General features: G+C 42.9%; 1 protein-coding gene across 1 annotated transcript in view; it reads left to right on the top strand.

The window, feature by feature from the left end:
- Positions 1-5,156: 5,156 nt before the first annotated feature.
- The window catches only part of cfap92 (cilia and flagella associated protein 92 (putative)), a 126,025-nt gene continuing 106,071 nt past the window's right edge, over positions 5,157-25,110 (top strand). The window contains exons 1-5 of the mRNA XM_070894768.1: positions 5,157-5,333; positions 7,929-8,148; positions 9,069-9,188; positions 13,622-13,688; positions 20,669-20,793. Coding sequence (XP_070750869.1) covers positions 5,157-5,333; positions 7,929-8,148; positions 9,069-9,188; positions 13,622-13,688; positions 20,669-20,793 — 709 coding nt within the window. The remainder of the gene's footprint in view (positions 5,334-7,928; positions 8,149-9,068; positions 9,189-13,621; positions 13,689-20,668; positions 20,794-25,110) is intronic.

Raw genomic sequence — 25,110 nt, 5'->3', positions numbered from 1 at the left:
TCCAATACCATGTGTCTCTTGTGTGGGATACTTAGATAACATCACACTTAGATAACGGCACACTTCGATAATATCCACGGGATTAAACAAAATCAACATGTATTTATGAAAGGACAATCATATTTGACAAACCTACTGGAATTTTTGAGGATGTAACTGATAGAATAGTTAAGGGAGAACCAGTGGATGTCGTGTATTTGGATTTTCAGAAGACTTTTGATAAAGTCCCACCTAAGAGGTTATTGTGCAAAATTAAAGCACATAGGATTGGGGGTAATGTATTGGCAGGGATTGAAAATTGATTAACTGACAGGAAACAGAGAGTAGAAATAAACGGGTCTTTTTCGGGGTAGCGGGCAGTGACTAGTGGGGTACCACAGGGATCCGTGCTTGGGCCCCAGCTATTCACAATATGTATATAAATGATTTGGATGAGGGAACCAAATGTAATATTTCCAAGTTTGCTGATGACACAAAACTACGTGGGATTGTAAGTTGTAAGGAGGATGAAAAAACGCTGCAAGGCAATTTAGATAAGTTGAGTGAGTGGGCAAACACATGCCAGATGCAGTATAGCGTGGATAAATGTTATGTTTTTCCTACCAAAGTTGATAACTTAAGGACAAAGTATTATTTAAATGGTGATGGCTTGGGAAGTGTCGATGTACAGAGGGACCTGGGTGTCCTTGTACACCAGTCATTGAAAGCAAACATGCAGGTGCAGCAAGCAGTTAGGAAGGCAAATGGTATGTTGGCCTTCATTGCAAGAGGATTTGAATACAGGATCTTGGTGAGACCACACCTAGAGTATTGTGTGCAGTTTTGGTCTCCTTACCCAAGAAAGGATTTACTTGCCATAGAGGGAGTGCAGCAAAGGTTCACCAGACTGATTCCTGGAATGGCAGGACTGTCGTATGGGGAGAGATTGGGTCGACTAGCCCTGTATTCACTAGAGTTTAAAAGATTGAGAAGGGATCTCATTAAAATGTATAAAATTCTGACTGGTTTGGATAGAATGGATGCGGGGAGGATGTTTACCCTGGCTGGGAAGTCTAGAACAAGGGGTCGCAGTCACAGGATATGGGGTAGGAAATTTAGGACCGAGAGGAGGAGAAATTTTTTCACTCAGAGGGTGGTGAACCTGTGAATTCTCTACCACAGAAGGCTGTGGAAGCCAAGTCACTGAATACATTTAAGAGGGAGATAGATAGATTTCTAGAAACAAAAGGCATCAAGAGATATGGGGGAAAAGCGGGAATATGGTGTTGAGATAGAGGTTCAGCCATGATCATATTGAATGGCATTGCAGACTCGAAGGACTGAATGGCCTACTACTGCTCCTATTTTCTACGTTTCTATGTCTAGTCCTGGAAGAATTCTTTGCTTCCTGTCTGCCAACCATTTCTCTATCCACGTCAGTATATTACCCCCAATACCATGTGCTTTGATTTTGCACACCAATCTCTTATGTGGGACTTTGTCAAAAGCCTTTTGAAAGTCCAAATACACCGCATCCACTGGTTCTCCCCTGTCCACTCTACTACTTACATCCTCAAATAATTCCAGAAGATTTGTAAAGCATGATTTCCCCTTCATAAATCCATGCTGACTTGGACCGATCCTGTCACTGCTTTCCAAATGCGCTGCTATTTCATCCTTAATAATTGATTCCAACATTTTCCCCACTACTGATGTCAGGCTAACCGGTCTATAATTACCCGCTTTCTCTCTCCCTTCCTTTTTAAAAAGTGTGGTTACATTAGCTACGCTCCAGTCCATAGGAACTGATCCAGAGTTGATAGACTGTTGGAAAATGATCACCAATGCATCCACTATTTCTAGGGCCACTTCCTTAAGTACTCTGGGATGCAGACTATCAGGCCCCGGGGATTTATCGGCCTTCGAACCCATCAATTTCCCTCACACAATTTCCCGCCTAATAAGGATATCCTTCAGTTCCTCCTTCTCACTAGACTCTCGGTCCCCTAGTACTTCAGGAAGGTGTCTTCCTTCGTGAAGACAGAACCAAAGTATTTGTTCAATTGGTCTGCCATTTCTTTGTTCCCCATTATAAATTCACCTGAATCCGACTGCAAGGGACCTACGTTTGTCTTCACTAATCTTTTTCCCTTCACATATCTATAGAAGCTTTTGCAGTCAGTTTTTATGTTCCCGGCAAGCATCTTCTTATGCTTTATTTTCCCCCTCTTAATTAAACCCTTTGTCCTCCTCTGCTGAATTCTAAATTTCTCCCAGTCCTCAGGTTTGCTGCTTTTTCTGGCCAATTTATATGCCTCTTCCTTGGATTCAACACTATCCTTAATTTCCCTTGTTAGCCACGGTTGAGCCACCTTCCCAGTTTTATTTTTACTCCAGACAGGGATGTACAATTGCTGAAGTTCATTCATGTGATCTTCAAATGTTTGCCATTTCCTATCCACCGTCAACCCTTTAAGTATCATTTGCCAGTCTATCCTAGCCAATTCACGCCTCAAACCATCGAAGTTACCTTTCCTTAAGTTCAGGACCCGAGTCTCTGAATTAACTGTGTCACTCTCCATCTTAATAAAGAATTCTACCATGTTATGGTCACTCCTCCCCAAGGGGTCTCACACAACAAGATTGCTAATTAGTCCTTTCTCATTACACATCACCCAGTCTAGGATGGCCAGCTTCCTAGTTGGTTCCTCGACACATTGGTCTAGAAAACCTTCCTTAATACACTCCAGGAAATCCTCCTCCACCACATTGCTACCAGTTTGGTTAGCCCAATCAATATGTAGATTAAAGTCACCCATGATAACTGCTGTACCTTTATTGCACGCATCCCTAATTTCTTGTTTGATGCTGTCCCCAACCTTACTACTACTGTTTGGTGGTCTGTACACAACTCCCACTAGCGTTTTCTGTCCCTTGGTATTCCGTAGCTCCACCCATACCGATTCCACATCATCCAAGCTAATGTCTTTTGTTACTATTGCATTAATTTCTTCTTTAATCAGCAATGCCACCCCGCCTCCTTTTCCTTTCTGTCTATCCTTCCTAAATGTTGAATACCCCTGGTTGTTGTGTTCTCAGCCTTGGTCACCCTGGAGCCATGTCTCCGTGGTGCCAATTACATCATACCCATTAACTGCTATCTGCGCAATTAATTCGTCCACCTTATTCCGAATACTCCTCGCATTGAGGCACAGAGCCTTCAGACTTGTCTTTTTAACACACTTTGCCCCTTTAGAATTTTGGTGTAATGTGGCCCTTTTTGCTTTTTGCTTTAGGTTTCTCTGCCCTCTACTTTTACTTTTCTTCTTTCTATCTTTTGCTTCTGCCCCCATTCTACTTACCTCTGTCTCCCTGCATAGGTTCCCATCCCCCTGCCATATCAGTTTAACTCCTCCCCATCAGCACTAGCAAACACTCCCCCTAGGACGTTGGTTCCAGTCCTGCCCAGGTGCAGACCGTCCGGTTTGTACTGGTCCCACCTGCCCCAGAACCGGTTCCAATGTCCCAGCAATTTGAATCCCTCCCCTCTGCACCTCTCCTCAAGCCACGTATTCATCTGAGCTATCTTGCGATTCCTACTCTGACTAGCACGTGGCATTGGTAGCAATCCTGAGATTACTACTTTTGAAGTCCTACTTTTTAATTTCGCTCCTAGCTCCCTAAATTCGTCTTGTAGGACCTCATCCTGTTTTTTACCTATATCGTTGGTACCTATATACACCACGACAACTGGCTGTTCAACCTCCCTTTTCAGAATTCCCTGCACTCACTCCGAGACATCCTTGACCCTTGCACCAGGGAGGCAACATACCATCCTGGAGTCTCAGTTGCGGCCGCGGAAACATCTGTCTATTCCCCTTACAATTGAATCCCCTATCACTATAGCTCTCCCACCCTTTTTCCTGCCCTCCTGTGCAGCAGAGGCACCCAGAGGTAGCCATGAACTTGGCTACTGCTGCCTTCCCCTGATGAGTCATCCCTCCAACAGTACCCAAAGTGGTGTATCTGTTTTGCAGGGGAATGACCGCAGGGGACCTCTGCACTACCTTCCTTGCACTGCTCTACCTGTTGGTCACCCATTCCCTATCTGGCTGTGCAACCTTTCCCCGCGGTAAAAGCAACTCACTAAACGTGCTATTCACGTCATTCTCAGCATCGTGGATGCTCCAGAGTAAATCCACCTGCAGCTCCAGTGCCGTAATGCGGTCCCTCAGGAGCTGCAGGCGGATACACTTCCCGCACATGTAGTCGTCAGGGACACCGGAAGCGTCCCTGACTTCCAACATAGTACAGGAGGAGCATAACACGTGTCCGAGCTCTCCTGCCATGACTTAACCCTTAGATTAACTTAATTTGGCAACAACAATGCTAAAGGTTATTTACTGATAAAGAAAAGAAAAAGAAAAACTACTTACCAATCACCAGCCAATCACTTACCCCCTTGGCTGTGACGTCACCTTTCGATTTCTAACTACTTCTTTTTGCCTTCTCTCCCTGCTGCAGCTGTAACAGCTGGCCTTTATAGACTTCTCCGACTACCTCATGAACTCCCGCCTCTCCGAACTCCCCAGACTCCTGGTCTCACTGGCCTTTTATAGGCCTCTCCGAACTGCCGTCCGAACTCCCGCCTCTCCGAACTCCGAATAAGATGTCTTTACTTATATACTCAAATCCTCTTGTAATAAAGGCCAACATACCATTTGCTTTCTTAATTGCATCCTGTACCTGCATATTAACTTTTAGTGATTCGTGTACAAGGACACCCAGGTCCCTCTGAATACCAACATTTCACAATCTCTCACCATTTAAATAATACTCTGCTTTTCTATTTTTCCTACCATGAAACAACTATAGAGAAGGAAATGGTTCAGAAAAAAATAGCAGATCTCAAGGTGCAGCATCAAGGCATGTACCCTAGGCTGTGGGAAGAAGACAGAGAGAAGTTTGCAGATTCTTCAACTTTTCTTAAATATGCAAATTGTGCCACTCGACTGGAGAAATTGTGCAATTGGACTGGAGAGTAGCCAACCTAACACTTTTGTTCAAGAAGTGAGAGTCATATAAACTGGCTAACTATAGACCAGTTAGTCTAACGTTAGTTGTGGGCAAACACTTTGAAACCATAATTCAAGATAAAAATAAGTAAGCATCTAGAAATGCGGGTGTTAATCAAGGACAGCTGGCATTGGATTGTTAAAAGCAAGTTGTGTTTGACAAATACATTTTTTGAAGAACTGATTGATTGGCTGGATAAAGAGAATACATTAGATGTAGTGTCTATGGAATTTCATAATGTGTATGACATGAGGCTTGTTAGAAAATGCAAGAGTATGGTATAAGAGGGAATATAACAGTGTGGAGAGAAAATTGGTTGATGGAATGGAAAGAAAGAGTTAGGGTAAATGGGTGTTGTTCTGAATGGAGATGAGTTGTGGAAGTACTAGGGATCAGTGCTGGTTCTCTTGTTTTCAGTATATAGAAAGATGAATTGGGTTTGGGTGTCAGGATCAAAATTTTGAAATTTGCTGATGACAATGGGCTCTATCTTCGCCACCATTGGGCGCTGTTTTTTTGGCGTCCGCTGATTTTTTTTGAGTAATTATGAATTTGCAACTTCCCTCAAAGTTTATATGTCGGCGGCAATTGTCAGCAGCAGATTTTTTGTACTCCAGATTTTTTGGCACCGGTCTGGTTGAAAACTGGATTCCGTGCCGTTTTTGGCCATTTAAGCGATTTTCCCCAACAGCGATTTTTTTTTAAGGACGGCACAGAATAAGTACCGTTCAGGAAAACCTGACGTTAACTTAAGAAAATCGGCGCTCAGGTCTGTATTGGAGCGATTTCTTTGCAGTTTAGTCTTGCTCATAAAGATAGTTTATAATGATCATGTTAAAGTACGCTTCTTTTTTATCTCTTTACATTAAAAATTACTTGTTTTGGTGTTGGCCCCCCCCCCCCGCTCCCGAACCATTGCAATCCCGGGCTGAAAGGACCCTGCTCCCGGTCGCGCTGCAACCCCAGGCTGAATGGCCGCCCCCCCACCCCCACCCGCTCCCCTGCCGCTCCAAGCTCTAGCCATGGAACTTCAACTCGCAGGGGGAGCTTCAGCCCTCAGTGTGTCTCTCGTTACCCTGGCAACCTCAGCTTTTGGCGCAGACTCGAAGCTCAACCCCCAGATTTAACTTCAGGAACCGCAGTGCCAAAATGAAATTTAACTTTGGCGAAAGTCGCAACTTGTTTTCCGGTTCAATCGGGCACAAAAAAAATCGGTCGTAATCCTCCTGGGCGCCAAAAATCGGCAAAGAGGAAAATAGAGCCCAATGTCTTGACAAACAGCAAGGAGGACAGTAAGATATTTCAGGAAGACATAAACGAGTTAGACAGGCAGATGTCAAATGCAATTTAACATGAATAACGTAAATACATATGAGGTAATACATTTTAGGAGAACAAACAAGGAACGGTAGCATACATTCAATGGAAACTTGCTGAAGGGTGGATGAGCAGAGGCACCTCAAAAACACAATTCCCTAAAAGTGTGAGTGAAGGTAGATAAAGTCATAAAAGAAGGCTGACAGCATTTTGAGTTTCATAAATAGGCGATAGAGTACAATAGTAAAAGAATGATTAATTTGCACAAAACATTGGATGGGCACAGTTTGAGTGCAATTTTGGGCATTGTATTATAGAAAGAACATCAAGGCCATAGAGAGCATATAGTGTAGATTCACAGGAATAATGCCATGCTGGCTGACATTGATTAACTGTAGTAATAAGGAGAGACTTGAGCTACCAGGACTACGTCCACTGGATCAGAGAAGACAAGGACGAGGTTTAATACAGTTTTAAAAAAATAACGTGAATATAGAGAAAAAGAATAGAGGTATCAGTGATGAGTGGTCATTAAGTAAAATTGTCAGTGAGAATGAGGAGCGAGGTTAGGAGAAACTTCTTTATGCAGCAGGTTGTTGGAGTATGGAGTGCTTCGCCACATGGAGTGGTTGAGGCAAAGACTGTTGCATCTTTAAAGTAAGATTGGCTAAATATTTGAAGCAGAACAAAATAAGGCTTGGGGAAAGTGTTGGACAGTGGGGTTAGTTTTAGATTGCTTCAGCAAAGAGCTGGCACTGAGATACAATGGACCAAATGACATCCTTCTAAGCTTTTATGGTTTTACGTAGTTGAAGCCCAGCTCTTTTTAAGACAGTCTGAGACCTTGAAGGAAAATCTTTAATTAAGCTATTAAAATATACAAAAGACAAATCAGTGGGTAAATGAAATCATGTGATTGTGGAATGTCTAATTTTTGAAATTTGAAATTTATTTTTTAAAACCTTATTTTAGACGTTAGAAATTTCAGATACTGAGAATAAAATGGCAGACATTTTTTTTTAAATGGAGCTTGAGTTAATTGGTTCATCAACAAATCGTGAAGTTGAGATAGGAAAATTAATGGGAAATGGAGACATTGGAATTTACAATGGGAATTAAGGGTTACGGGGAGCGGGCGGGTAAGTGAAGCTGAGTCCACGGCCAGATCAGCCATGATCTTGTTGAATGGCGGAGCAGGCTCGAGGGGCTAGATGGCCTACTCCTGTTCCTAATTCTTATGTTCTTATGAAAAGCTGACACAAAAGTGTGACAACAGGAAGGAGGGTTTGGGACAGAGAATGTGCGCAGATCTAATAAGACATACGTGAAAATTATTTGAAAACTGTAATCTCATGTTGTTGCTCAGATGCAATGTATAAACCATTTGAGCTTCACTCGTGACAGCATCTGAAACAGTAATCAGTGGGATTATTTTCTGACATTACTAGCTATCCATTTATTTCCATTATAATAAAATAAATGAAAATACAGAGTTTTAATATAAAATATATTTACAGCATGTTTGAAATTATGTCTATAATTACAATAAATTGCAGGTTCTAAAGCCATGGAATGATGGTGAACAGATGTGGTTGGTCTTCAGTCATAAAGTGGAGTTGCCAATCACTAAAAAATTACTGTTAAAACTAGTCCCTCATCTAATGACATTTCAAATATGGGACAGTAAGGATAAAGTGTGCTCAAAGGCCAAGTTTGATCGGCCCACCGGTTTACGTCTTAACATGGAGAAGGAAGCAGCCAGCGCACTATATGGAGGTGAGTAAGAGGCTATGAATTGTTCTGCTGTCTCAATAAATCCAGTAAATAATTAGGCAGTTTTTATGGAAGAGCACAATTGATAAAAAATAAACATATCATTAAACAAGAAAAACAAAGTGATTTATCATTGTAAGATGTGAATAATGTTATAATTATTATATGTAGGTACTAAAAGTCCATCTTAAAATCTAAATATCTGAAGGAAAATGATGCTGATTAGATGGTTGAGTTTAGAAAGAAGGAACAGACTGGATCTTACAATTATGATAAAATATGTTATTTGTTATGTTATCTTCCATTGCTATTAATATAAGAACATAAGAAATAGGAGCAGGAGAAGGCCATTTGGTCCTTAGAGCCTGCTCCGCCATTCAATAAGATCATGGCTGATCTTCTACCTCAACTCCACTTTCCTGCACTGTCCCCATATCCCTTAATTCCATTAGTTCCCCAAAAATGTAGCAATCTCTGTCTTGAATATACTCAAAAACTGAGCATCCACAGCTCTCTGAGTAGAAAATTCCAAAGAGTCACAACCCTTTGAGCGAAGAAAGTTCTCCTCATCTCAGTCCTATGTGCTGTAAAAATGGCTGCATGGTGGGACAGTAGATTGGTCCGTCAACATACTTTGCCACGGGAGTGAAATTTCTTTCTTAGCTGTGCCATCGAAAGAGACACAAAGTAGAGGGTAAGGAATTCACTGGAAAATATATTGGTTGGATTTTGCTTTAATTATTTATTTATCCTCTTATTTAAAAAAAGCATTCGTTTGTTACTTATATTTCAATACAAAAATCTTAAGAGCACCAATAGTCTCTTCAGGAGCATTCTGTATAACACACAGGGCATGTGTTATTGTCATTTTCTGAGACAGTGCATAAAGATTTCATCCGACTGACTGATCTTCGTTTTGGCAGGTGGAGTAAAATATTTGGTTGAGGAGCAGTTGGCACTGTTGGAAAAGAGTCCCCTCTTGAAAACCTATAAACCAATTGATGATATGTACCCTATAGAACTCATAAAGTTCCCAGGGCAAGGTAAGAGTCAGAGGATACAAAATCTAGTTGGCACGACAGGCATTGTGGAAATTAGTACATTATGAAGAGTTTCTGAAAAAAAAATTATACTGTAGTAATAAGAAAGCCCAGTATCTAGCATGATACCCGGTTAATCCATGAACAATGTATGGCTTTTCAAAGTATGGTTGTGGGACTCTTTGCATCCAATGGAATATTAACAATGGTAGCATTTCATTAAATGTTTCTGCATAAATAGATTTTCTCCTATGAAGAAGAAAGAAAGAAGTTGATTTTATATAGCATCTGTCATGACCTCAGGTTATCTCAAAGTGTTTCATAGTCAGTAGAATACTTTTGAAGCGTAGCCACTGTTTCAGTGTAGGCAAATGCAGCAACAAAAACGCACATAACAAGATCCCACAAACAGCAGTGAGATTGATGACCAGATAATCTGCTTTAATGATACTGGCTGAGTGTTAAATATTGACTAGGGCACCAGGAGAATTATCCTGCTCTTTGAATAGTGCCATGGGGTTTTTGACATTCACCTGAGAGGGCAGGCGTCATTATCATTTGTTTCTTCTGTTTCCCGCCTGGCAGCAATTAATCTCTTAACGAACTCATGAAGTGCGTACTTAACAGAAACTGGTCCTAGTGGGGTAGAATTTCCACAGGGTGTTTCCCGATTGTCTGCTGTATATTCGGCAGATCCGCAGGAAATGTGGAGAAGTAAGGTTTCCGCAGATCGTCTGCCATAGGTTGGGAGATCCTCTGCAAAAATTTATGATGTGTGTCCTAAAGCGAATACAGCTCCACTTCAGCAGTGGAATAATACATTATGCCTTACATGGTATAATGCTCCTGTTGCTAAAATGTGGTGTATCAATCGATAGAGTGTAAGCAATGGGAGATCCGTTAGTGTAGACATCAAGGGCTAGAAATTCAGGCATGCCCATTTTTGGGTGCACAGGGGTCACAGGGTTCATATTCTGCACCTGAATGGTGAGGCCCAAGGCACCCCCGATTGTGCCTGGAGCTTCATTATAATGGAGCTGGCGCAGTGTGAATGGCCAGAAGGCGAAGACCGACCAAAATCTGGCCACTTCTTGGGGAGACCATAGAGGAAGGCGAGGAGGTCTGAATCGGTGGGTCAGGTGGGGGGAGGAAATAGAAGAGGCCGAGGTCTGGGGCGGGGGGGTTGGGAGAGGAGGTCGGGGCAAGGATCAGGAGCAAAGGCGATCGTGATGTGGAGGGGGGGTGAGGGCGGTAGCGGTGGCGAGCTTTCAATAAATATGGGGACGGGAGGAATACTCCTGAAAGTAAATATGAAAAACCTACCTTGTAGGTCGCAGGTTATCTGAATGTCTGGTATTACAGAGTGCAGCCAGCATTCAGAGCAAACCAGTCTAGAAATGGGAGCCTTCAACATCTGCAAAGGGCCTAATGCGTGTTTCAGTTGTGGGCCCTGGATGCCTATTTTACTTTTTTCCTAATAAGGTAGTCAGTGCACTTCCAAACAGAACAGTGCACGTGCTTTCAGACCGCCATATTGGGGGCTTAGTAGGCCAGTTAGCGCCTGTCACGTTTCAATTTATCTATGTTTTATATTTGTTTCCCATTGAGCCCTCTCAGCTGTGATTCAAAAGTAGGTCGTTTTTAAAAGAACTCAAAAGAGCTGAAAGAACTTAAAACCGGTTCCCAATCACAGCATGTAGCCTGCCTTTTTGAACATGAGGGTGGGATTCCTATAGGGCTTTCCCACACCAAAAAGAAGTGAATGAAGTCTACCACTAGAGAAAAGAGATGAACCAGTAAAATCAATTAAAAATATTTTATAATGTGTATTTTTCTCCATTTGCTGGTAAAAACATTTATAACATTAGAACCTATAAAAAAAACAATTCTGACTAAAAGGTTTGTTCATACTTATAGATTTGCCTGTGTGATTTTATAAATCCCTGGAAGAAGTTTCCTTGCCAATCTTTCTTCTGGTTCAGGTGCCTGAGGTCCAATTTGGAGCACTTAGCTTGAGTTGATATTCTGAACTTGAAGTTTGCTTTGGTGAAAATGGCTTCTCAAAGTGCACCATGTTATTGCTGCTGTTATTTCCTCTGCATTTGCTTTTATTGTTACTTTGTAGACATTGTGCTCCTGTTGTGGTTGCTTTTATCTGTGCCATTTATCTGCCAACATTATTTGCACTGTGCTCCTGGTGTAGAGGCCGTGGCTGTTTTTATTCTCAGTGTGTCTGTACTTAGTCGATGGTGCCCTTGCTGAACTGTTTCTCTCGTGCTGCCACACCCTGGGAACCCCCACCGCTAAAATGCTGTAGTGCTGCCAGGCCTCACAATGCTGCTAAACCCCATGACCTTCCCTCCCGGTGCCACTAAACTGCAGGAATCCTTACATTGCTTCCAATTTCTAGCACTCCCCTTACTGCTAATTCTCAGGACTCCAAGGCCAAGAAATTGGCCTCATTAGCATCTCCAGGAGGCGATAACGGGGCACTGAGCACTTACTGGGCGCGGCGAGAAGATCGACACAGGTTTGTGGCGGCAGTATGACGTAGAGCACCGATCTCCTTCGCCCGGAGATTGTGATGTCATCGCCGTGAGCGTCGCCCCGGTAGCACCCCAGACCCAAACTTCAGTTCTGCCCCCTGCAGCATCGCTGGGCGAAAATACCGGCAGCTGAAGTAGTCGTCCATCGGGAGGCCGGGCGCTTCGGGGGCGATGCTTAAAGGCTAGGTGGCAGAGGTAAATAAAAAAAAATATTTCAGTCCCCTCGATTTTTTTTTGGTGTTTCTTGCCCGCAATCGATGAGCCCGGAACTCTGCTGCAGTGCATCGGGCTGACTGGTCCGGATCGCAGCTGCCGTCGGGGAGAAAGTAAGTTCTTCTTTTTCAGAGCCTGCAGCAATGGCCCTTCCCTTTAAGGGAAGGAAGGAGCCTTCCAACGTGGCACTGTGCAGCACGCCACATCTACCGCCCAGCCTGCTGCTTCTTGTGCTCCAGAAAGGAAGTGGAGCGCTTGATTTAGTGCTCCACTTACTTCCTGGAGCGCTTATGCCGAATTTTTTTTTAAGTTAGAAAACATTCGTGCTTGCCGCTAATTTTCCAACTTTTAAAAGTTAGCACCCCACATGGGGCACTCCCACATTTCTCCAACCAACTCGTCTACATTCCCTTGAATGTTCGTAGACCCTAGATCACACCCAAGTATTTCCAAATGTCAGTAATTCCTAGTGTAGCAGACTTATGCCTCACACAGAGTAGGGACAAAGCCACATTTAAGCCTCTTCCAACCCCACCCATTAAGTGGTGCCAGACACCCAAGGCTCCGCCTGACTGACTGGTTCTCAAACCTCAGACTTTCTTTTTCAGACTGCACCTCAGAGCATTCCCAGATGGCAACCCTCTCTGATAATTCATTTGCAGACCCTGGTATTCTGTGAATGCACCACCATTCCCTGACTCACCACTCAGCCCGAGTCCTCAGAACTACACTTTCTTTCACTTCCTTGACAGCCTCTACCTGGCTGGTACATCCTGGTACCTGTTGCTTATCATCTTGTTTTGAACCCCTGACCTTTAAAAAAGGTCAGAGATTTAAAAAAAAGAGTGCACTGTTAAAGGTATATACATCAACAATAAAGGTAATGGCTTTCATAAAGAAATAAAAAAGATCATGCAATTTGATCCTTTAAACACCAGTAAAAATCCCAGAACCGTGTAATAAAAACTGAATTGACTAATTCAGTCACATGTATGCGTTACATGGCGCAACACTCGCATTATATCATGAGAAAAACCATGCTAATGTGTATTTTATAATATCCATTACTGCTGGCCTCCCTATACTACATATCTGTATGCTTCCATCCTTTTTATATTTATAACATTTTAAGTGTTTTGAGTAGAGTTCACCACAGACAATGATTGGTAAGATTTTTAGACACACTATTCCCACAGACTAATCACAGGATTCAAACCAGTGGGCAGCAGTTACGTGGCTATCGGACACTAATGAACCATTACTGTATAAACAGAATCCTGCAAAATCTCTGACCATATCGGTTGTATTTTTAAATCAACTCTCAAATGTGGAACAGTCAGTCAGATAATTAGCTGCAATCAATGAGATTGCTAGAAAGTGACATGAATAGAATGGTCACATGGATTGCTTAAAATCATCATTCAATTGAATAAATCTATTATCATTATTGGTTAATGAGATTGCTGGAGAACACAATTTTTAAAATATTAAAATGGACTTAGCTTTATTCCTATTGAATGCATCAAGTCCTGTAGCCCTCATAACCCTGCTCATGAGGTGCTGGAAGATTGTGGCTGGTATTGAAATATGTTTATTTATCATCGGGATTTGGTTCCAGTTTCTTTTTTAAAGTTGCATTGTCCCTTTTCCTCAAATTCTTTCTATCATGCCGCACAGATACCGATCCCTCAGCAGACGTATTCGATACTGAAATATCCATTTCTGACGACGGGAAACCACAGAGGTAAAGTAGCCATTCACTTTCTGCAAAGACCATTATTGAATATGCACTGGGCAATACATAAAGACAGCAAGGATAGATTTCCTTTATCACTACAAAAAAAATAATTAAATATTGAAATCTACTTTATCTTTTAGGCAGTGTTACGCTACAGTGTTAGACTACTGTAATACAGAGAGAACTAGCTTTAAATGTGTTTACACCCATAGGGTTAAACACTCAATGATTGGCTGAAGAACTATAATTTGTGATCAGAGTTTTTACTATTACTTGTGAAAAGATGTCGGTGACCATTCTGTTTACTGAGTAACATGAGGGAATATTAAAATAGAGGCCATTACCCAATAACATCACAAAGCACAAACACGAACTGTACTCAAAGTGTGACATGCGAGTCTTTTGTGTCTCCTGCTGTGTCTGGCACCTGGGCACAGATAATGCTCGTAAAGAACTGATGGAAATGTTTCCTGATTGCTGGTATATTGATTAGTATGATTATAATGACCAAATTTACCAAGTGTGCTGTTTGAGAATACAATAAAAGAAGTTTACATCATAGTTAGATGCTTAAGCAGGAAAATATTTGTAAGCCTCAATGAATTAGAGAATGAGTTTTAAAAAGGCTATTTAACTGCATATTCCTCTTCACCCAAATGCAACAAATCCCAAGAATGCCCAGGAAGCAGCCAACATTCACTTAAATGTTTGAGATAAATATTTTGCTGAACCAGGTGAGGGATGTTAATACTGGCGAATGGAATATTTTTTCACTTGACATCCAAGGGCTAATTTTACAAATGTGCGCTGCTGGCCAGGAGCTACACCTGCTGATTGCTCATATTGGAAAATCACGGGCAGGCTGCCAAGTATTTGCGGCCGTTCCGTTAAACTCCTGCTGAAGTTATGACAAGAGTATTCTGCAACAGCCAAGCAATTTCAGAATCAATGTGAACATGAATTTGTAAAAACTAACCCACAGAGTAAAATGTCAGGATATATCTTACTTTGTCTGCATGTTAAAATCCAGAACGCAACTCCCAGACCACAATAACTACAGGATTCTCTCCGAAGGTTTAAATACAGAACTTTGTAGAATGCGATTAGTGAAGAAAATAATCCGAAAAATGTGATCTTTGAATAAAATTTGCATTGGTGCAACATGATACAGAATTACATCACTCCACCACAGATGACCCAAATGGTGGATGATATTGTGTGTGCAGTTTGTCACTTTGAGATGATTTATTTTGTAGTAGAACTCTGCACCACATGTTACAGATGTCTTTGAGAAGGGGGCATGGAGAGGTCAGGTGTTTGCTGTATTTTCCATCGATAATGTAAAACCGGTGTTTCCAATTCCTTCATACCGAATACAGCACTGTCTTGGTCCTTGAAATTTGGATTGATTATCTGTCAGTGACAAGTTTAAGTCAGGATAAATGGTTCATTCTCTGGTTGACAACCAGTAACTAGTGGGGTGCTGCAGGGATCAGTGCTGGGACCCCAACTATTTGCAATCTATATTAAACAACTTGGAAGAAGGGACCGAGTGTAACGTAGCCAAGTTTGCTGACGATACAAAGATGGGAGGAAAAGCAATGTGTGAGGAGGACACAAAAAATCTGCAAAAGGACATAGACAGGCTAAGTGAGTGGGCAAAAATTTGGCAGATGGAGTATAATGTTGGAAAGTATGAGGTCATGCACTTTGGCAGAAAAAAATCAAAGAGCAAGTTATTATTTAAATGGAGAAAGATTGCAAAGTGCCGCAGTACAGTGGGACCTGGGGGTACTTGTGCATGAAACACAAAAGGATAGTATGCAGATACAGCAAGTGATCAGGAAGGCCAATGGTATTTTGGCCTTTATTGTAAAGGGGATGGAGTATAAAAGTAGGGAAGTCTTGCTACAGCTATACAAGGTTTTGGTGAGGTCACACCTGGAATAATGCGTGCAGTTTTGGTTTCCATATTTACGAAAGGATATACTTGCTTTGGAGGCAGTTCAGAGAAGGTTCACTAGGTTGATTCCGGGGATGAGGGGGTCGACTTATGAGGAAATGTTGAGTAGGTTGGGCCTCTACTCATTGGAGATCAGAAAATGAGAGGTGATCTTATCGAAACATATAAGATTATGAGGGAGCTTGACAAGGTGGATGCAAAGAGGATGTTTCCACTGATGGGGGAGACTAGAACTAGAGGGCATGATCTTAGAATAAGGGGCCGCCCATTTAAAACAGAGATAAGGAGAAATTTCTTCTCGGAGGGTTGTAAATCTGTGGAATTTGCTGCATCAGAGAGCTGTGGAAGCTGGGACATTGAATAAATTTAAGACAGAAATAGACAGGTTCTTAAACGATATGCGGATTAAGGGGTTATAGGGAGCGGGCGGGGAAGTGGAGCTGAGTCCATGATCAGATCAGCCATGATCTTATTGAATAGCGGAGCAGGCTCGAGGGGCCTTATGCCCTACTCCTGTTCCTATTTCTTATGTTCTCATGTTCCCCGCTTGACTGACAGGCTTGGTTCCCTCTCAGGCTGGCTTCCGAGCAGGGAACCTGTTAATAAGAAAACATGCTTGCTTTGGAGTTGATCAGACCTATCCCGCTACCCCCCTTCCCCCAATGCTTGGATATTCCAACCTGGTAAATATCGAGACCACAGTCTTTCTGCCATTTGCATATCTTTTAAAAATTGTGCATGTTATTTTTATAACTAGTATTATTTTTAAATTTTAAGCTACATTGACATTCCAATAAAATTCAACACAGAACTGAAATGGAACTCTATATGCATTTTAATTGTGCATATGCCCGTGGCTGTCGTGAGGTCTTCCAATTTTTACCGGATGTATTGACAAATCTAACATTTATAGAGGAAAGTTTCAAATGTGCAACTAATATACATTATTGTATACTGTTCGACATTTTATATGTAACTATTAAATCCATTCCAAGAGATTTTTATGGCTAACTCTTGTAAATATCTTCCAGCTGTTTACATAATTGCAATTATTGTAAGAGGCAAGGTCTTTCAGTAATTTGATCTTTATGATGTGGGTATAATACATACGCGGTTTTGTGCTGTACAGATAATGGAAAAGTTGCTTTATTTTCATATATCTTTCTATTAGTATATTAAATGTTGTGTCTTTCTTGTGCACTTCCTGTAAATGTCACATATACTTTCTGTATCTATATCGTTATAAAAATGTATCCTCTGACTCACTGTGAGCAATGTTATGGGAATACTGCTGATCCATGTACACAAAAAGTGGTTAAAAAGCTGTCTTTGTTGTAAGTGTTGCTTTATTTTCTATAACTTTTGTCACACTTTTCAGTTACTTGTAATCATAGTCAAATTTACTGTAAAACCCCAATTTATCCTAATCTAACCAAATTTCTTCTACTTAAACAAAAGCAAAATAATACTTTCTTCTACTTACTTCTGATTCCTCTCATTTTGTAATGGCATCCAAAGCTTTTAAGCACAGATGCTGCCTGTAATAGTAACATTTTCAAATGATTTGCTTCACCTTTGCAGAATTTATACAATTTCTAAAACCTATCAACAAATCCAAAATGAGTAAAATATTTCCATATGTCTCAATTATTTTTTTCTTTAAATTCTTATATACATAGGGGGAGAAATTAGAATAGTTTGCAAATGATTTCTCGCTGGGGAAAGGGGAGGGCCCTGTGCGCGTGCCAGTGCTACACAGAGAGACTGTGTAGTGCTAGAAAATCCCCAAGCTTACTGCCCTGGTCCTGCCCTCGAGAGTAATTGGAGCGCCCGACATTACGCTCCACTTCCTCTAGGGGGCAGTAATCCCAATTACGCAGACGGGCGGAACTTCCGTGCCGAGTGCAGGAAATCCCACCATTGCCCCATTGTATTTTCCTCAGATTTTTCTCTGTTACTATGATCACTGCTCTACATAGGCAAAACTGGCTCCAAATCCAAAATGCCCATTCCCTCCCCTTTTCCCCCACCAGCATGATCCCAGAGCTTCACCTTTGCAGAACTTCCCTTTTACTGGTCTCATTGCAAGTCCTCTACTTGCCTGTTTCCTTCCTTTCCCCACAACCTTAGCTCAGTTACCCATCTGGGCTTAGGCCTTGCACCCTTGCTCCCATTCCAAATGCCTGACCATATTCCCCATTTTATTTCCTGTGGTCCACCAATAACGATGTTCTTGTTTGCCAGTTTGCAAATACTGTTAAATCAACAATGACTTTATTTAAAGCTCGTGTATTGCTATGAATAGAATATAATGTTATACTGGCAAACCAGAGGACAAGAAGGACGTTATTCAGGAGATTGCTGGGGGCAGAGAACACAGATTTAAGGTGATTGGCAGACAGATGAAAAAAAGATTTATGCAGCGAGTGGTTAGGATCTGGAATGCACTGCCTGAGAGGATGGTGAAGGCAGATTGAATTATGGCTTTCAAAAGAAAGTTGGATAAGTACCTGAAGGAAAAAAATTTGTTGGGTGAAAGGGTGAGGAAGTGAAGTGATCTTGCTAAGAGTCGGCCCAGATTGTGCTGTAACCATTCTATGCTTTTAGCGATTCTGGAGACTTTGTGACCTATTCATAAAACTCAGCGCAAGACACGTTGGGGCAGAATTTGCGGTGGGTATGACGCTGTACTCTGAGATATACCGCAAGTTCGGGATTTCCATGCGTGAAATTCCGAACTTGTGATCTGTCAAGGTTCCTAGAGCTTACATTGAGCTTCATTGGAACAGTGAAGGAGGCCGAGGACAGAGAGAGGTCAGAGTGGGAGTGGAGCGTGGAATTAAAGTGGCAGGCGTCCATAAGTTCGGGGTCATGCTTGCGGACAGAATGGAGGTGTTCCACAAAGCGGTCACTCAATCTGCATTTGGCCTCCCCATCATGAGCAGCGAATACAGTATACTAAATTGGAAGACGTATAAGTAAATCACTGTCTCACCTGTAAGGAGTGTTTGGGGCTCTGGACGTGGGAAGGGAGGAGGTAAAATGGCAGGTGTTGCATCTCCTGTGCTAGCATGGGAAGGTGTCGTGGGAAGGGGAGGGAGTGCTGGGGGTGATTGAGGAATGGAGTCGGGTGTCACAAAGGGAACGGTTCCTTCGGAATGCTGAAAGGGGAGGGATAGGAAAGATGTATTTGGTGGTGGAATCACCCTAGAGATGGCAGAGGATGATCTGTTGAATGTGGAGGCTGGTATTTGGAGTGTAAAGTGAGGACAAGGGAAACCCTATCTTGGTTGTGAGAGGGAGGAGAAAGGGTGAGAGCAGAAGTGCAGGAAATGGAACGGACTAACTAATTGTGAGTTTGGATTTTTTTTAAATGCTGATATATGAAATAAGTCCAAGTACAAGTTTAGTTAAAAGTTTTAAAAAGCTTTATAAAGTAATTTCAATGCAAGAGACTTAGAGAAGTTTCTGTAGGCGTGGACTAGTTTTGACAGATTTTGTGGGCATAAGCTGTACGCTGGGCTTCGTGATGTAACATGCTGCGCACATCTCTGCAGTGCTGAAGAGCAAGTGGCTGAAATTGCCCCTTTTTACAGCCCCGTTAGTGCCTCCGGGGGGTGCTAACGGGACACAAGGCCGTTTTCCCCTGGGCAGGGGAGTGATTGCGTCTTCCAGGTAATTGCCTCGGAGGTTTGAGAAGCGCTGTCTTGGCAGCACTGCGCCCCGCGATTAGCGCCGCAGGTCAGCGCACGCCCAGCGATGATGTCATCGGCGTGCATGCCGACCCCTCACCGTCCAGCGCCGACCCTTTGCACCCCGGAGTGGAAATTGCCGCGCAGGCCACGAGGCTGGCACGGTTAGATGTCAACGCTAGCTTCGCAGGACGTGAAGCTGGTGGACATCTATCACCATGGCGCCCCTTATAGGCAAGGCCTTCAGTGCTGTGAGCCGCCTTTTTTTTTAATCAGCCAACTCTTGCGTTGGCCCGACAATGGCAGCCCTCGCGACGACTGGGCCGCTGTCATGCAGCCCGGCACTCAGTTACGGTGCCAGGCTGCTGGCCTTGTTGATGGCATCCCTGTTGGCCCAGTTGCGGCCACCAAAGGGCCTGCAGAGTGCGCAGCAACCCTCCTCTTTAATTGAAGGGGAGGGGCATTGTAGCGTGTCAGCACTACGTGTAGCGTTGGACTCCTGAACACGGCGCTGGACTCAGTGCAACGTTACCGCCCCGGAAGGTGCCCCTCCAAGGAAGCGGAGTGCCTGAGACAGCTCTGCCTTCTTTGAGGGGCGCAATTGCCCAATTTCGTGTCGGGTGTGGGTCTTCCGGGCTGAGCGATAAAAGTCCTGGCCCCGGAAGGTAACCGCCCCCAATCGGGGCGAGGAGCAACTTCGTAACCCAAGTCTCTGTTCTGGGCCTCGCACAAGGCAAGTTCGTATTCGTTTCGGAGGTTGGCGGCGAACTCCGTAACTAATTGGCCGACTGCAATTTCTGGGCCAACATACTTCAGCTGCAACTGTAACTCTGCAACTCCCCGGTTGTGGGAGGACAGGAAATCAGCCGTTACCATGCTGGGATGAAGCATGGGCCAGCAACAGCACTCTTGCTCATCATGGTCCTACAAAAAATCTTTTAATATATAATATCTGCTATTGGATATTTGTCATAATGCTGTCACGAGCTCTATGTTATGGGGTTGAGTATTTGTGTAGTTGGCTGAAACATTAACAGGCTGTTTTGGTTAAAGCAAGATTAGTTGATTCTTTAAAAATCAGTAAATGTTCCAATGAATTCTAATCCTGACTTCTGATAATCTGTGATCAAAGGATGTTACTTGTATTTAACATAAATGTTTGGTAGCAATTTGTTTCTAATGCTCGTTACAGTAGGTAATGGTTAATTGTAGCATCATGAAAACAGCTTAAAATATTCACCCAAAATAATACACCGACAAATAAATGCCCATTACTGTAATGTGCAGGATTTTGGTAATTTTACCCACTTGTCATGTGATTGCTTGTTCAGTGTGAAAAACCAGTGTGCAGATCTAAAGAAAAGTAATGTGCTAAAGAAAGAGAAGATGATCAGAAAAAAGAGTCAAGCATTGCAGGTACCTACAATGGGAGCTTCTCGCAATTCACCCACAAAAGGTAAGCAAATATAATTTCTTGTTATTTAGATTAATAAATGAGAGACTATGGTTTTTGGCTCCCAGCAGGAAACGGGCAGGTGAGCGAGTGAGGCGAGAGCAATGGCTGCTCGGAGGAATCAGCAAGGCACCGGTCTCAGTTTCCGGGTTCCCCCATCTTTCCCATACGCAGCTTGCCATGTAAGAGGTGGGAAAATGGGCACTGCTGCAGGTTCTTGTAGGCCTGTAGCAGCTTAAAGGGGAGGTGCTTTTGTGTGGCTAAAACAGGGAAGGAATACCATAAAGCTGAAAGAAGATGTCTATGACCAACACGAGTTCCAGAAGTGCCCCAAGGTTTTTAGATGCAGCCATGGAGATGCTGGTGGAGGAAGTTCACAGGAGAAAGGTGGTCCTGTTCCCAGCGGGATGGTTGGCAGGCAGCATGGCAAATTGGTGAACAGGCACAGGGAGAGGTGGCATAACATGTAAATGCGATCAGCATTTTCTCCAGGACCTGGCTGCAGTGCTGAAAGAAATGTAATGATCGTACTAGGTATCTTTCACACTTTATGCACAGCCCTGCAGAACCCTACCTTTTGCTTCAGCATTATCAATCCTTCCCTTCTCCACTTACCATGGCTCTCCATTAGTCAGCAGGGAAGACCTCACAGCACCTGCTTCTGACTTGAACTCATACCCTCAAATGCTGCTACTGCCCTCACAGCTACTTCTCATTCTTGGCCATACTTGCTGCTTCTCACTGTTATCATCCACACTATGGTAATCTGGCTCCTATATGTCGAAAGCCCTTGGCCCAGGCACATATAATCCAACTTTCACTCTTCTTGCACAAGAACAGGGAGGGCAACAAGCAGCAGAAGAGGAGATCTTGCCACACTGCAAACACTCACCGATAAGGAAGAGGCCACCATCAACATCATTGGAAGACACACCGCATTCAGCATCAAACACAGTGGGGCTGAAGGTCTGTCACAGCAACTTCCCTTCCTATTCTCTTTCTACTTAACTCTGTCACACACTAAGCATGGCAACTTGCTTTCCTTGCAACTACATCCTAATCCATATCCATCTCCCTTTTTATAGGTAGACCACCCAGTCACTAATGCCAGACAGACTGATAATGTCAAATCTAGAGGTCGCTAACCATGAGCATCTCATGGACCCCTGCATGAGCCACAGCAACCTCCCTTCTCCCATGTTGCAGCCATTGGGTGAGAAACTCTTAGAAGCACTAGAGTAGGTTAACGAGCACTTCAAACAGGCACTAGGGGCTCGCAGTGAGATGAGGAATAGTTTGTAGGTATTTCTGTAAGTTAGTAGAAGCTCAACAGTGGTTGAACTGTGTGTGTAGAGTGTTCTTGTCATAGTTGATGATCCTGCAATGTTAGGTGATGTGATCATCAATATTGTTCTTTGGGTGGAAACAATTCATTTTAAAGATGAAAGGTCTGGGAGAGATGTTGGACATGACTGTTAATGTAGGGGAGCACGGATTGTTCATCTGAAGTTCTCTTCAATAAACTTCTGCAGAACAGCTGTGGCTGCAGGCAACTGTTTGAGCCCATCCACTTCCTTGCCATCCTCTATGTCATCAGTGTCTTCTCCCTCATCATGAAGATCTTCCTCCAATAGTGTCTCCATGTGTAGTCCCCACTGCAGAGCAAAGTTACGCAGCATACGGCAAACCACAATCATACTTTCTGCGCAATATTGCAGGAAGCCACTAGACTTGCTCCCATCCAGGTATCTGTATCATTATTTGAAGACTCAGTCTGCTCAATAAGGGCTTTACTTGACCTAGGGATGTGATTTTTGCAGAATTCTGCAGCTGAGCGTAGCTTCCTTAGAAGAGTCATAAGCCAAGTGTGCAGGGGATAGCCCTTGTCTCCAAGCAGACAGCCTTTAATTTGTTGTGCAAGTGGGGGGGTGGACGATTGGCGTCATGACAGCTGCCAAGAAAGCAGGCCCCTGCATAATGTGCTGCTAGTCATCACACACAAATTTAGTATTAATTGAGTGGAAGTCCTTGCGATTCATGAAGGTAGTTGCATTGTGTGACGAACCTCACGGAGTGACGGCGCAGTCATTGACACTGTGGTCTCAGTGGCATCCTGCCATCTCTGCAAGCCCTATCCCTGCTGCTTCTGGATATCCATAGGGAAAGTAATGAACGTGTTTGCTCTAGAAAGCAAGACGTCAATCAATTGTTTGATACAAGAATGGACTGCAGACTGACTGAAGTTGTTGATATCCCTTGTGGTGACCTGGAAGGAGCTGAAGACAATGGAGTTGAGAGCAGCAGTGACCTTGACTGCAATAGGCGTTGCTGTGTGAGCTGTAGCAATTGGCTGCAGGATTTCTTCCTGGATGTGAGACAACTCTGTCAGTCATCATCATCATCATCATGGGCAGTCACTCGAAATCGAGGAAGACTTGCTTCCACTCGAAAAGTGAGTTCAGGTGACTGTACAGTCCAATATGGGAATTACAGTCTCCGTCACAGGTGGGACAGTGGTTGGGGAGTCTGGTTTGCCACACGCTCCTTCTGCTGTCTGCGCTTGGTTTCTGCATGCTCTCAGCAACTAGACTCGAGATGCTCAGCGCCCTCCCGGATGCTCTTCCTCCACTTAGGGCGGTCTAAGGCCAGAGATTCCCAGGTGCCGGTGGGGATGTTGCATTTTATCAAGGAGGCTTTTCGGGTGTCCTTGAAATGTTTCCTTTGCACACCTGGGGCTCGCTTGCCATGTAGGAGTTCCGAGTAGAGCACTTGCTTTGGGAGTCTTGTGTTGGGCATGCGGACAATGTGGGCCGCCCAATTAATTCTTCACTCTGTCAGTGCCTACCGAGAGCATTGTTCCTCAAAACTCCAGGTATGTTGTCCTGAATCCAGGTAAGAATTCCTACTAGCATGCCTCTTTTTATTTGCTTTTGCTGCACCTCTGTTTGCTCTTTCCTCCTGCTCCTTGTGACAGAGTGGGATTTGTAGAAGGAACCCCCAACAAGAAACAACTGCAATGCCAAAAGCCCCTTAAATGGTTCAGAATTTACAATAGCGATGAGTACTTTCAAATCCTTTAAAGTCAAAAAACACACAAGCTGTTGCAAGGTAAATGTTCCAAAAGCTCTATGTAGCTTTATCCGAGAGCAGCTGAAGAATCCTTTAAATAGCACTTGAAATGGCTACTTCAAGACTTGTATCATCCATGATTGATAGACGGGATCAGGACATGGCGTTTGTCAAGCGGTAAGTTTGAAAAATGGTACGTGTCGTAATTATGTCATCTGATCTCAATTTGAATTTAATCACAAGACTCCTATCTGTTTAATATAGGAGCTCAGGCCGCCAGGATTAATGGCCCTAGAAACAATCAGGCCATTTTTAAAAGCAGAAGTAAGTGGGCGGGAGGAACAGATGTTTTATTTTAAACCTGCTGCTGCCCTGTTTTTGAGTGCAAACAGAGCGGTAAGAAGATGAAAATCACCCCGCACCCTGCCCATGAGTTTGAGAATTTCTTTGTGCGAGAGAATCCTTATTCTATTTCTCATTTTAAAATTCCAAATTAATCCACTATTGTCCACATCTCAATAAAAATGGAATACAAAGGAACTGGTATCGATGTAATTAAATATTTTACATTTACATTTGACTGTCTTTGGATTTTGTAATTTTTCAAGAACTGCTGATGAATGGATTCATACAAGGATAATAAATAAGAGACCCCAAAAATTCCTAATTTTTTGCCCATTAACCAACATTTAATTATCTCTTTGCTCCATTTAAAAAAGAAAAGTGGCTGGAGAGCTTGCCATACTGAAGATATTATTTAAGATTGATGGCTTCTCTGTGATGAGGTTAGTAGTGACTGCACGGAGCCAAATCACTGTGCCTTTGGAATGAGTGTGTGGGCAGCCATTGCAAGTCATTGGAGAGCTACACAATTACTTGAAGCTTGTTCTTAATGTAAAGTGTTCTATTTATTCACAAAATTAGGACACAAAAAAGTACATGAAATACCGATACCAATTAATTCTCAGACTTTAGATGGGCTGTGTTTGCAGGGTTTGTAAATGTGATTTAAAACCTAGTAATCAACATGTACAGTATCTTTACTTTTCCCAAGTGTTTTTTTTTAGTATTTCTTCCTCATACTTTTTCCCCTCATTATTATAGAATGGGCATGAAAAAATGTCAGTTTATGACACAGATTTATTTGATAAAAAAGGCCTATTAGTTGGGAATAAAATCCATCTTAAAACACTTTAAGGCCTGACATTCCTCAATTTGTACAAACATAAAAGCCTGTTTTTCTACTTTTTA

The sequence above is a fragment of the Pristiophorus japonicus genome, chromosome 12 (assembly GCF_044704955.1).
Source record: "Pristiophorus japonicus isolate sPriJap1 chromosome 12, sPriJap1.hap1, whole genome shotgun sequence".
In the NCBI taxonomy this organism is placed as follows: domain Eukaryota; kingdom Metazoa; phylum Chordata; class Chondrichthyes; family Pristiophoridae; genus Pristiophorus; species Pristiophorus japonicus.
This window is presented reverse-complemented; position numbering and strand designations above follow the sequence as displayed.